At 51.7% G+C, this 13,411-nt stretch overlaps 2 protein-coding genes across 6 annotated transcripts in view; one reads left to right on the forward strand and one right to left on the reverse strand.

Moving 5' to 3' along the window:
• ELAC2 (elaC ribonuclease Z 2) overlaps window positions 1-8,742 on the forward strand; it is a 30,626-nt gene extending 21,884 nt beyond the window's left edge. For all 3 annotated transcript variants that reach the window (XM_050765611.1, XM_050765612.1, XM_050765613.1), the window contains 10 exons: window positions 882-1,000; window positions 2,641-2,737; window positions 4,473-4,611; window positions 5,169-5,207; window positions 5,334-5,443; window positions 6,070-6,169; window positions 6,248-6,368; window positions 6,629-6,707; window positions 7,298-7,442; window positions 8,088-8,742. In XM_050765611.1, coding sequence (XP_050621568.1) covers window positions 882-1,000; window positions 2,641-2,737; window positions 4,473-4,611; window positions 5,169-5,207; window positions 5,334-5,443; window positions 6,070-6,169; window positions 6,248-6,368; window positions 6,629-6,707; window positions 7,298-7,442; window positions 8,088-8,315 — 1,177 coding nt within the window. In that variant the 3' untranslated portion in view covers window positions 8,316-8,742. The remainder of the gene's footprint in view (window positions 1-881; window positions 1,001-2,640; window positions 2,738-4,472; window positions 4,612-5,168; window positions 5,208-5,333; window positions 5,444-6,069; window positions 6,170-6,247; window positions 6,369-6,628; window positions 6,708-7,297; window positions 7,443-8,087) is intronic.
• Window positions 8,743-9,415: 673 nt separating this feature from the next.
• The window catches only part of ARHGAP44 (Rho GTPase activating protein 44), a 202,065-nt gene continuing 198,069 nt past the window's right edge, over window positions 9,416-13,411 (reverse strand). For 2 of the 3 annotated variants that reach the window (XM_050765615.1, XM_050765614.1), the window contains one exon: window positions 9,416-11,010. In XM_050765615.1, coding sequence (XP_050621572.1) covers window positions 10,871-11,010 — 140 coding nt within the window. In that variant the 3' untranslated portion in view covers window positions 9,416-10,870. The remainder of the gene's footprint in view (window positions 11,011-13,411) is intronic. The other variant, XM_050765616.1, reaches the window with a different exon arrangement.

Consider the following 13,411-nt stretch of genomic DNA (forward strand, 5'->3'; position numbering starts at 1 on the left):
CCTTGATTTTAAGTTGCCTGCCCACTCCACAGTGTTTGTATTAGAATAGAGCATGTGCTGGATTATGACTGGATGCTGTGTGCTGTTGAGGTTGGATACTTGGGGCCCTTTAAGAGACTGTAGTAGCAAGACTCGGGCCCACAGCGACATCACGGGGTTAAAGAACCTGGTGTCCATTTGTCAGCATCTGCACAGGCTCTTAACACACAGCAGCGATTCCCAGCCCTAGCCGACATTCACATTTACCTCATGCTTGTGAAAAATAATGCATAGGGCCTGCCCCAGACCTAGTGAATTGGATCTTGAAAGTTAGGCTTGGGACTTAGACAAGCTCCCAGATGATTTTAATGCTGTGCCAGGTTGAAGAGCCGCCTGTCCAAGAAGTTGTCACTCCGTGTGATCTGGGGCTTGCTAGGAAAGTGAGATCTCAGTGTAGAGCTGCTGAATTGGCTTTTGCATTTTGCCAAGGTTCCTGGATGTGAACATGAGTTTCAGAGTCCCTCCTCTAGGGGCTCTGCTTCTCAGCTGGGACCATTTACCCCTTAGAGGATGTTTGCCAATGTCTGGAAACATTTTTGGTTGTCACAGCCTAGGAAGTAGAGGTTGGGGTCCTGCACCAGGACAGCAGCACTGGCCACAGGGAAAGAAAAAAACGTCTTGCCCTGAGCATCAGTAGTGACTGGCCCTGAGGCAGAGCGAGGCAGCATCCAAAAGGCGGTGGAGCAGAACTGCCCCAGATCCTAGTCACTTACCCTTCAGTGTTGATCGGAAGGAACTTCCTGCAGCTTGTCCCCCTGAATTTATTCTGGACATCCACATTAGGGTCTGCTGAGGCCATATACGCCGTCCGTCACCTGAGATGCTTCTCTCTCCCCCTGCAGGGATGCCATTATTACTTGCAATCCTGAGGAATTCATAGACGAGGCGCTGCAGCTTCCCAACTTCCAGGAGAGCGTGCAGGAGTACAGGAGGAGTGCACAGGATGGCCCAGCCCCAGCAGGTGAGTGGGAGCCCGCAGAGCAGCCTTTCTTTCCTGGGCTCTGCCCCCTCCTGCTGTTTTCACAGCATTGAGTAGAGTGCTGGCGGGGCACATTCTAACCTGGCTTTTCAGGGCTTCTCTACTTTGGCTCTGTGTTAGAATTATGGCCATTGGAGGAGGGGGCTTTGTGGAGTTTAAGAATCCCAATTCCTGGCTGGGCGTGGTGGCTCACGCCTGTAATCCCAGCACTTTGGGAGGCCGAGGCGGGAAGATCATGAGGTCAGGAGATCGAGACCATCCTGGCTAACATGGTGAAAGCCTGTCTCTACTAAAAATACAAAAAATTAGCCGGGTGTTGTGGCGGGCGCCTGTAGTCCCAGCTACTTGGGAGGCTGAGGCAGGAGAATGGTGTGAACCCAGGAGGCGGAGCTTGCAGTGAACCAAGATTGCGCCACTGCACTCCAGCCTGGGCGATAGAGCGAGACTCCGTCTCAAAAAAAAAAAAAAGAATCCCAATTCCACCCAATCAGAGCATTTGGCGATGGCACCCCAGCATTCTTGACAAGACACGCATTGAGTGAAACAGTTTAGCTCTTTCTGTGGAAACAGCTCTTTCTGTGGAAAGAGCTTTGAACAGGGACTTGGCTGGTAGGGATCTTGTCCTGGCTTTGTGGATGCACATCCCTGGAGGATCTTGGCCACGTCACTCAACTGAGGCTGAGGGCCGGGCACAGGCTTTGGAACCATCGGGTCTCCCTGGATTTGAATCCTGACCCTGCCTCTTATCATCTTCACTGGAAACCTGGGCCTCTGAGTCTGTTTCTCCCTTGTGAAGCAGAGCATTTCCTACCTGATAGAACTGGAAGGATGAGACCGAAGTGCATGGTCTTGCAGTAAGAGCTGGATGCAAGGCACACACTGCTCTCTTGAAATAAATGACAGTTCCCAGCATAGAGAAATGTCATTTTTTAAATGTAAAAGAATGACAGCAATTCTTTTGAAGAAGGGACTGGAGAATTTATTTGTTCTTCTTCTCAGCCCTTTGGTGACAAATAGCCAGTGGGTCCCACACTGGTGTGAAGTCCTTCGTGTGGGGGCGGTTGCCAGGGGCCTGCCAGTCCCCTTCCTGGGAAGCTGGACGGAACTGTGTGGCTTACCCATCTGTCTTAGTATGTTTTTTATTATTATAAAAGAATATGTGAGACTGGGTAATTTATCAAGAAAAGAGGTTTATTTAGTTCGTGGTTCTGCAAGGTCACGGCCCTAGCTCCCAGTGACGGTTTTCACGCTGTGCCATAACATGGCAGAAGAGGGCAAGTAGGAAGTGGACACTTGTGAAGATGGGAACACCTGGGCCGCACCCTGGCTTTATAACAACCGCCTCCCCCGGGAACAAATCCATTCCCTTGAGAAGTACTCCAGTCTCCTGAGAGCCAGTACCTAACTACTGCAGCTCCAAGCCACTCAGGAGGGTCCGTCCCCGTAGCCCAAACACCTCCCACTAGGCCCCGCCTCCCAACACCGCCACACTGGGGAGCACGTTTCCACATGAGGTTTGGGGACAAACCAATGATACTCAAAGCGTTGCACCTTCTCAGGGCTGCATGCTGGCTCCCTTTTGACCCCAAGGAACGGATTGTTTCACATGGATTTTTTCACAGAGAAAAGAAGTCAGTACCCAGAAATCGTCTTCCTTGGAACAGGGTCTGCCGTCCCGATGAAGATTCGAAATGTCAGTGCCACACTTGTCAACATAAGGTATGCTGCTCTCCCAGGAAGCATCCTTCCATCAAAGGCGCGTTTCCTTTTTAAACAAAAGTCCTGCTGCACTCACCAGTCGATTTGAAAATGCAGTGGTATCAAGCCCTGTCACTTGTCATGTCGCCTGGAGTGTCTAGGAGAGGAGCGTGGCCTTACTGCATTTTATAGCCTCAGTAGCAATGTTTTTACCCTGGGAATCACCACAGTTCATCCCATGATGTCTTTTAATAAAAATAGCTGATATTACTGTGTGCATTACACGTAAGAAATCATCTCGTTTAATTTTTACATTAATCCTATGAAGTGGTGAGTAACTACCCATTTTGTTGAGGGGTGAACCGATGCTCAGAGAGGTGACTTGCTGTAGTTCCTACAGCTGGTAAGTGGGGCATCTGAAGTTTGAGCGGGGACTTGGGGTCTGGATTGCTACCTGGTATTGTCCCCCAGCTATCTGTTGCTAGTATGTTAAAAAGCTTTAGGGTTCTGCACATTTGTGTTCAGCCCCTTTATTGGATTCCCCTTGACATGTTTTTTAGTTGATTCTCTTGGGTTTGCCTGGGGTCATTTATCAGCAGAGAGATTAGTCAAACGCGTTGTGAAATGTACATGTTACCTCTGCAGATAGTATGTGAAGAAAATAAGATTGTGCATTAGTAGGTTTGTTTTTAAATTTTGCTTTGTCATCTTAGATGCTAGTGATGGATGAGAAACAAGCAAATAGTGCATTAAATACATACAGCAGTGACGAGATGTGCCCTGACATCAGAAATACACTATCTGGGGGTGTGTTTCTCTGTGGACGAGGACATGCAATAAAGCAGCTTGGAGTGAGCCAGCCTCTCCCGGGGGCTGAGATCCTGGGGGAAGAAGGGCTTTTTAAGTTGCTGACCTGACCCCCCTGCAAGTGGCTTTTGAACCGGCTGAAGCTAATGGGAAGGTGCTATTGCCACCTTGTGTCCCAACTCCCTTTTCCCCGGAAGGTCATGTCTCAGCACTGAGGCTTCTCTCTGCAAAATGGGTGCAGCCCTCTCTATCTTCCTGGCTCCTCCCAGAGAAGGAAGAAGGCCAGAGCGGGTCAGCACTCTCTCTGCCTTGGAGCAGAGCTTCTGAAATGCACTGCACATCAGAATAGCCCAAGAAGCTTGTCAGAATCCAAGCTCCCAGAGCCCTGCCTAAAACCAAGTCAGAAACCCCGAGTGACACCTGGGAGTCTGCGTTAACTAGCTCCCTGAATGAAGCACCTGCAGCCCGCCCGGCCCCAGGTGTCTTTGAGGACATGAACTGAGGAAACCCCGACTGCATGCAAAGGGGGAAAAGTCCGACAGCAGCTGGGCCTAGAAACAGTCTCATATGGCCCAGTGTCTGCCCTGGTATTCTCAAGAGAGGCTGTGGCCACAGTCAGTCTGTGTAGTCAGATTTATTGTTAGGACTAAATGCTTTAAGCCTCCTATAAACTTTTTTTTTTTTTTTTTTTTTTGATGCCCAGCCTTTGTGTAAGTATACTTGAAAGGGTTTCAGGGTTCCATGTATAATCCTTTGCTGTAAACAGGATGACACATGTAAAATTACCTTTACGGTTCAATTAATTGGCTTTTATATTAGCTCCTCAAAGAAAAGCATGAGAGCCAGACATTTCTACAGCTGCTTCCTGGTCTTGTCCAAAGCAGACATCAGCCTCTGAACTGTCGGCAGCCCTCCCAGTGGCGGTGACTCTTGCTCTTCTCTTCTGTAGCCCCGACACGTCTCTGCTACTGGACTGTGGTGAGGGCACGTTTGGGCAGCTGTACCGTCATTATGGAGACCAGGTGGACCGGGTCCTGGGCAGCCTGGCTGCCGTGTTTGTGTCCCACCTGCACGCAGATCACCACACGGTGAGTGTTGGGCTGGACCACAAAGCTGGAGCCTGGAGGAGGCACTGCCACACTGAGTTGGCCCTTTGGCCGCATCTTTTCCTCTGCTTCCCTAACTTGCCCAAGCTTTTCTTACTCATCTCTAGCTAGAAAATGGTCTTTTACAAAACTCCACGTGGTCCTTCTGTGCCACAGGAATGTCTTCTCTCTCTATTTAGTTCCTTTCCTGCAGCAGGACAGCTTTGGGTTTACCCAGCCTTGAATTTTGAATCTCACACGGCCTGCTCAGAGGAAGCTTTGGCCAGATGCCGGAAGTGTGGCTATGAGACCCTCACCTTGGTCTCCTGGGGCCCTGGGCCATTGCCCTCTTCCCAATACGGGTCCCATTGCTTTCTGCCTATGACATTTCAGGGTCATGGCGCAGGGGGCTTAGCATGTGCCACCCCCACTGCGGCCGTGTGGGAGGCTGGTGGGTGACATAGGGCTGGCAACTCCTGCAAGAGGGAGGGCTGCAGACCCTAACCCGAAGGAGATCATCCTCGGGCCTGGCTAATGCATGTTTCCTGTTTCCTTGCCAGGGCTTGCTAAATATCTTGCTGCAGAGAGAACGAGCCTTGGTAAGTGCGGCACTTCATCGACGTTTTGAGTTCCAGTGGTTTACACGTCATCCGCCACGCCTGTTGGCCTCCAGCGTTTATTGAGATGTTCCATCGTTGAGTCAGCACTTGGATTTTTTGTTTCAGGCGTCTTTGGGAAAGCCATTTCACCCTTTGCTGGTTGTTGCCCCCACCCAGCTCAAAGCCTGGCTCCAGCAGTACCACAACCAGTGCCAGGAGGTCCTGCACCACGTCAGGTGAGCATCCAGGGCAGCCTGGCCCCTGGGTTGTTGCTTGCTTCCACCTCCTTCAGAAGCTCAAGGTTGACACTGGGGCAGTTACCACTATCCCCCAGGAGCCTTGCCCTTGACATTGTCCCAGAAGGCAGAAGCAGGAGAGAAGTGCTCTGGCTGAAGGACAGAAACCATTAGATAGTTCCCACATCATGCTTATTTTCTTAGAAGCATTTCTTCCCAGTCCTCATTTGAGTTCTGAGCTGCTTTCTAAACATTGACAAGCTTTTCTTCATGAGAGTTCTGGAGCCAAGCACCCAAATAGTGGCTAGCACAGAGACTGTCCAGACCAGGTGTGTGGCCAGCGGGAGGTGGCGCCATCCTCACCCCAAGGGGAAGGAGTCCCCTCTGCTGGAGTCGCCCGTGGCCTGTGCTGCCTGAGCTGGAAGCGGTATTCACCTGCTGGGTCTCTCCCAGTGGCCCAGAGGCTTGGGTTTGGCTCTTTGTATTTGACAGCTGTTTCTTCATCTTAGGGACTATGATTTCAATCATGTTTCTACCTAAGAATGATTTTGGGGTTCTGCAGCCAAAGACTTAAACTTTGGTTCCAGATGTCCAAGAAATGTTTTAAATGTTTTGTCTTTTTACAGTATGATTCCTGCCAAATACCTTCAGGTAGGGGCTGAGATCTCCAGTCCTGCAGTGGAAAGATTGATCAGTTCGCTGTTGAGAACATGTGATTTGGAAGAGGTAAGGGGCACCACCGCAGGCATCGTGGGGGCGAGATGGGGAGCAGAGCTGCAGAGCCCTCCAGCCCCGCCCTTTTAGTTTCAGACCTGTCTGGTGCGGCACTGCAGGCATGCGTTTGGCTGTGCGCTGGTGCACACCTCTGGCTGGAAAGTGGTCTATTCCGGGGACACCATGCCCTGTGAGGCTCTGGTCCGGATGGGTGAGTAGAGGAAGAAGCCAGCCACCGTGAGGTTGCTCTGGGGTTTGTGTCGCTGGAGGTGAATGCAGCTGAGTTTGTGGGGAAACAGCAGCAGAGGCAGGAGACTCAAGTCCCTGCCCTCAGAGTCTCTGGTTGTCATCCTAATAGGCAGACCCAGGGCCAGGGGAGCCGAGTGTTGAGACCAGGAAACAGCACGTGACTGAGGCCTGTGTGCTGTTCTTGCAGAGAACTCCGCCCTGATCCTTGTGCTTTTTCTCCAGGGAAAGATGCCACCCTCCTGATACATGAAGCCACCCTGGAAGATGGTTTGGAAGAGGAAGCAGTGGAAAAGACACACAGGTAGCAAAGGCCGGTTAGTCCTTGTCCCCCATATCCTCCCCCTCCCCTACTATGTGACACTGAGCAGCCATCATTTGTGTCTCCACTGATGTGGTGCTGCCCTGCTTCCTATCAAGGGCTATGGGGGCTTCCTTGACCTATGGCAATACTCACAGGCCCTTGGCCTTTATTTTTGCACAATTTTCTAGGCAAGGTTCTAGAGTGAGGCACAGTTTTTTGAAAGCATTTAGAAATAGCTGAATAAACTCTAAACCACGTCAGAGAATTGCCAGGAGAAGGTGGGGGCTGGGGGACTGAATCTTGGGCTGTTAATTTCGACGAAAGAGTGCATTACCCCAGGTGGGCCCTGTGCTTTCTCTTTGGGTGCCCTCATAGACAGATGTGGCAGCCAATACAGAGGGTGGGCTTCATTCAGGGGAGTGTGTGAAGGCTCTGGCCCTCAGGGGAGATTGTGCTGGCTACAGAGGTGCCCATTAAGAAAACCCACCAGCTTCCCCAGGTACCCTGGCAGTTGACTGCCAGGGTCTGTGCCACTCTTTGCAGCCTTGCACTTGGGTTCAGCTTCAGCCTGCTCTGTCCTTTGCCCGCAGCACAACGTCCCAAGCCATCCGTGTGGGGATGCGGATGAACGCGGAGTTCATCATGCTGAACCACTTCAGCCAGCGCTACGCCAAGGTCCCCCTCTTTAGCCCCGACTTCAACGAGAAAGTGGGAATTGCCTTTGACCACATGAAGGTCTGTATGTCACGTGGGCAGCACGGGGCGGGGACGGGGCAGGGAGACGGGATTCTACACACTGAGTAGGACAGTCAGCTGGAGTTAGCTTTCTTCTTTGGGGCCACCGTGGGAAAAGGGTATCTACCCGTCACTAACCAGGTCGAACCACGCTGGGTTTGCTGGTGAGACCCACCTCCTGCAGGGGCCAGCTAGTCTTAAGTCTCAGTCCACTGGAAATTTCTGAAGAGTCTTTTCAGGCTTGGACTGCTCACACAGTCATGGCATTTGAGCCTCAGCACAGACCTGTGAGACAGGTGGTTGCCTCTTGTGAGTGGGAAAGCCAGGCCTGAGCTTTGGCCTTCCGGAATGAAGGGGCGGGGCCCGAACCAGGCCTCCTTTTTCAGGAGCTTGACTTTGAGAGCATCTGGACTGCTTTCCCTTCCCTCTCCGGAGGCCCTTAGCCAGGCCTGGCGAGACTCTGTCCCTTCTTTAGAGGGCTCCCTCCATGCCATGCTTTTTTCCATTTCAACTGTGACCTGTTGGCTTGTGCGTAAGGAGGGGGCGTTGGCACTGCTGTGTGAGCGCATGACTGCATCTCTCCCAGCTCCTGTCCCCACCTCTGCCCCTCTGAGGCATGTCCTTGTCTTCTATTGTGTCTTCTAGGTCTCCTTTGGAGACTTTCCAACAGTGCCCAAGCTGATTCCCCCACTGAAAGCCCTGTTTGCTGGCGACATTGAGGAGATGGAGGAGCGCAGGGAGAAGCGGGAGCTGCGGCAGGTGCGGGCGGCCCTCCTGTCCAGGGCTCTGACAGAGGACCTGGAGGATGGGGAGCCCCAGCAGAAACGGGCCCACACAGAGGAGCCACAGAGCAAGAAGGTCAGAGCCCAGTGAAGATCTGGGAGTGACCCTGAACTCTGACGGCTGTGTGTCTTCTGCCCCACGCACGCACCCGTATCTGCCCTCCTTGCTGGTAGAAGCTGAAGAGCACGGTCCACGCGGGAGGCAGCTCAGGATAGGTGGTGTGGAGTTGTGCCGAGGCTTGGACTCCCAGATAAGCACTAGTTTATAGACGCCTCTTAGGACTGGTGCCTGGCACAGCCGTGGAACAGGAGGCTGCTACACGGAAGCAAGCAAATGAACTAATTTCACTTCAAGGCAGTATTTAAAGAAGTCATGGAAACAGACGGCAGCACCTTTCCTCTCATCCAGCAAAGTGATTCCCTGCACGCCAGAGACAAGCAGAGTCGCAGGAACACTGGGTCTAAGTGTCCGAGACTGAACGAAAATAGTATTTCAGCTGCAATAAAGATTGAGTTTGGAATTGTGAGTTCTTTTGCTTCCTCCTGCTGCTGCTACAGAGCAGGGTCTGCTGGGCACCGCCTTGGAGAAGGCTCTCTGCGCTGCAGCGTGGCAGCTCCCTGGTACCCGGCTGGCTTGGAAGTCATCCCCCATCGTAGTGAGCACCTCTGGAACCTGTCCTGAGAGAGCCACCCTCGTTCGCCAAGTCTTTTGACAGAACTCAAGCTGTGCCAGCTCACAGCAGGGCGTGCTTCCCCTATCAGTGAGAGCCTGGCCGGGCTAGTGTCAGTGGTCAGGGAAATGCAAGTCTTCTGGTTGTTCTGGGTAAAAGTGGAGACAATAGATTTGCTCTGTTGCTTCCATACTGAGAGTGAGGATCACTTTGCCCTTGAAGGAAGGTTTTGAGAAATGGCACACGGAGCTGGTTTCTTTTGTCCTCCTGGTGGGATTTACAGACACAGATTAGTGCTTGACAAATGGAGAGCATGTTCCAAGTCGAATCTAGTACTTGCTGTATATTCTCCCTACCCGGGAGAACGTGAAAAGTGCTTTAAAAACTCAAGCGACAAGCGAGAGATCAACCAGTGACTTGCTTTACACTAGTGGTGACCTTCAGGTGCCAACCGGGCGCACATTCGAGATTGACAGCCACGTCCCCGCAGGTTTATTAAAGCCAGAACAGATGCCAAGCCCAGGGATAATAAATCTATTTTAATAACATTACTTTTGACAACGATTTGTACATGTATTTAAAGATAACTTTCAACCCCCACCCTTACCCCAGACTCCCATTACAAATTGAGGCGTGAACTGCCCTTGCCAGGAAGTGAGCAAAGCTGTAACATCAAAAATCTGCACATCCCACTCTCAGAGGAGGGTGACTTTACACTGTGTTGGGAAAAATAACTAAGCATTTAAATTTTTCATTGTACACCTGTACATTGGTTTAGATTGAATGGCTCAAATTAAACAAATATAGAGAGATTTCATATATACAAATATTATATCATGTATAGGTATATTATATCTATTTTAAAAGGATAAAATTTTAAACTTTTACTTTGCATGCATGGCCCAAATCTTTTCTCACTCCCCTAATCCCCAAGTGTGAAGAGGCTCCCCGGTACCCTCCCAGCCCTCGTCCCCATGACCGGATGGGACTTCATGAGAAGGGATGAGCGGCTGACGCTGGTGAGCAAAGCAGGCCACACCGCAGGCCGAGCCCATGGCCCGGTGTCTCCGTGGCCGGTTTCACTTTTCCTCCACATGCTTTGGGTAACATTATTATTGCTATTCAGTTTGAACCTCCAGAAAGAAGAGGCAGGCTCCAGGACCCCACAGACTAGTGAGCTGGGTGCCTTTAGGTACCTAGAGGAGTAAAATTACTCTCATATAGCCAATAGATTTGGGGACATGGAGGCCACCGTTGGGGCCTCCAGACACCGTCAGGCTTGTTTTATAGATTCAGAAGTAGAAAATGATATAGGAGCTTTCAGTCACACAGTGGAAAAAGGAAAACTTAGGAAGCGAAACACATTTTCGTTTTCAGCCACTTACTTTGGAGCCCACTGATGGGGGCAGCCCGGAAGGTTTTCCAGTGGCAAGGCCTCCCCCGAGTGGCTGGCAAAGGTCAGTGCCCCAGGACTGCTAGAATCCCGGACCTGGTCTAGGTGTGGGTGACAGGGACCCTGCTGTCCTGCTTCCTTTCTGTGGCCATTAAACTGCTCCTGCAAGACCTGCCATGAGCCGTCCGAGGAAAAGGTAGCAGCCCTCGGGTCTCACCAGGCAAAGTGAGCCTCTCCGGCACCACTCCGACCCTGCAAAGGACGTTCCTGACCAGCCTTGGATGGAGAGGGGGGTGTTGCTTGGCATGGAGGCTGAAAGTGGATCAAAAGAGGCACAAAGTCAAAAGGCAAAGGTCAAACAAAAGGCCGAAGTCACCACCCGAAAGGAACAAACAAAATCTGCACCACCAGCATCACCACACGGACTGGCGATCACAATTTCCTGCCAGACTCCAACCTCACGTTGGCAGTGGCAGGAAAGAGCCAGCAGAGAACACTTGGCAAGCTCACGGACGCTGCTCCTGGCGGCGTTCCTAGGGCCCGTGATGTATGTACACGCGAGGCAGGATGGGCGGTGCCATGTCAGAGGGCGGTGCTCTCAGACTCCTCCTCCGAGTCCCTCTTGTCAGTCACTGAGTGTCGCCGCATGTGCTCCAGGGGACTCAGGCGGAGTGTCGACCCGAGCTCTATGTGGATCGAGGGAATATCAAAGTGGACAAGATCTGGAAGGCGGCAGAGAGAAAGGCGGTTCAAAGGGGGCCTCCCGGCAAATGAGAACCTAGTTGCAGGCAAACAATGTCAGCCTTAGGAAGCAGGGGTGGTGGTATTCTAGGGATAGATCATTTGGAGGTTGGTTTAAGCATTTTGTGGCACAATCAGGTTGTGGTCATGCCTGCTTTGCTTCTACCCCGTAAGTTTGCAGAACCAAAGCAAACCCAGGATGTGCCACCGTGGTTCAGACAGGAAGGCCAGAACAGCGCCTCCCTGCCAAGCCACAGGGTCCTTTATTCTTGATAAGAAGGATGCTAAGTCTCAATGACATCTCTTTGGGGATGTATATCAGACTGCATTTCATTCCCCAGAATCTGCAGGGACAGGACTTGAGACAGTGGAAAGGTACCCCTTTCTCCTCTCAAGTCTACGAGTGAATCGGGGAACCCTGAACCAGTGTCCTCACTCTAAGAAATGGCTGCGTTTTGGGTGGCTGACATGGGCGGAGTAGAAGGTCTCCCTCAGGACCCTGGTCGTCATGGGTGCCAACTGTCCCTAACTGCAGGAAAACCCCCACCTCTAGTGACATCCTTATCAGGAGCATTAAAAGGTCATTTTTTTTCCCGGCAAGATGAACAGGAGAAATGTACTCGAAATAACAGCTCAGTGTCTGGACATCTGTGAGTCGGCAAAGACGACAGAAGTCCTTAGACCGGCAGCTGAGTAGACACAAAGTCTGTTTGCCACAGCATGTTAAAAATGGCCTTGCTGCTGCAGCCGCCGCCCCGGGGGGGAAACTGACAAGGCTGTGCTTGCTGACTCTTCCGGGATGTGGTACACCAGAGAGCCAGAGAACACAGATCCCCTGGGTTCTTTACTCTCGTCATGCTGTCCCCCTCCTTCGCCTGCTTAGTTTTTTTTTTGCTTTTTTGAGATGGAGTTTTGCTCTTGTTGCACAGGCTGGAGTGCAATGGCACCATCTCAGCTCACTACAACCCCCGCCTCCTGAGTTCAAGCAATTCTCCTGCCTCAGCCTCCCGAGTAGCTGGAATTACAGGCGCCTGCCACCACGCCCGGCTTTTTTTTTTTTTTTTTTTTTTGCATTTTTAGTAGAGACTCGGTTTCACCATGTTGGCCAGGCTGGTCTCGAACTCCTGACCTCAGGTGATTCACCTGCCTCAGTCTCCCAAAGTGTTGGGATTACAGGCGTGAACCACCACGCCCAGCCTGCCTGCTTAGTTTTTGGCCCTCACTTAGCTTTGCGAGGCTGGGAGCAGCACTTCAGGAGGCAGAGGAGGGGAACAAATGTTCAGACTGAGGAATACCATACTAAGTGTACAGACATACATTTGGACACTGTCCTGAAAGACATCGTACAAACATGGAAGCTCTGGGACAAAGGTCTTCCCTTAGCCCCATCCCCTAGGCAGCCCTCATGTCCTTCCAGTCTTTGTTTTGCTGCCTGATGAGAAGCAGAGATTTAGGGGGTGGGGCTGGAGGAACAGCCAGTGCCGCTTATTCCTCTGAAGCAGGTGGCCTCAGGCCCACCTCTGCCTTTCCCCGGCTGCTTGGGTCATGTCTCTGCACAGGTGTGAGGCTGAGTGGCCCGGGGCCCACCTCGCTGTGCAGGGTTCGCTATCAGGTAAGAACACAAGCTCTCCCGCTTAGATTCAAAAATCCCAAATGTGTCAGGCAGGAAGAGCATGAGCTTGGACAAGCTTCCTACCTTCCCTGTGCCTCAGCAGTCAAATGGGAATAATACAGGGCGGTGATGAGTTTAGACGGGCCCAGAACAAGCACTTGTGTGAGCTGTCATACCTTTATCCTTGTTGCTGCCTTAAAGAGACTCTCAAGGGAGAACAGTCACTATGCAAGGGAATGGGATTCAGGGGAAGAAGCCCTCATCGGCATTCCTGGGAAAAGGGACACTGGCTGCTTGTTTCCAGGACACTCTGGAAGCACCTGCCAGGAGAACTGTCTGTTAGCACCAGACACCCTGGTGTCTCTCGGTAGTCTCTGCAGGACCATGGGCCGAATCGGGGGGAACACCTGGTTTACTTTGGCCACCCCTACTTACTGGGGCAAATACACCAAAGTCCTGGCTTCATGCCCTTCCCTCAGTTATGCTTTGAGCATTTACTTTTTATAGGAGGAGGAGACCAAACAGATACTGATATAAATACTCCCCTACATTTTATTGAGTTGGATAGAAAGGATCTGTCTGGCCATATCCACTTGGGATGAGGGAGAAGGGGAGCAGGATGAGCTCTGATACGGATTCTTCAGGATTTGCCAGCAGTCTCAGCCTGGAGGAAGCCAGACGTTAGGATCTAAGTCTGGAAGGGGAGATCTGCTGGTGTGAACTCAGGGCCACTGAAAATGGGGTCCAAGCCTTGGTGTGGACCCTGTGCT

The sequence above is a fragment of the Macaca thibetana genome, chromosome 16 (assembly GCF_024542745.1).
Source record: "Macaca thibetana thibetana isolate TM-01 chromosome 16, ASM2454274v1, whole genome shotgun sequence".
NCBI lineage: Eukaryota > Metazoa > Chordata > Mammalia > Primates > Cercopithecidae > Macaca > Macaca thibetana.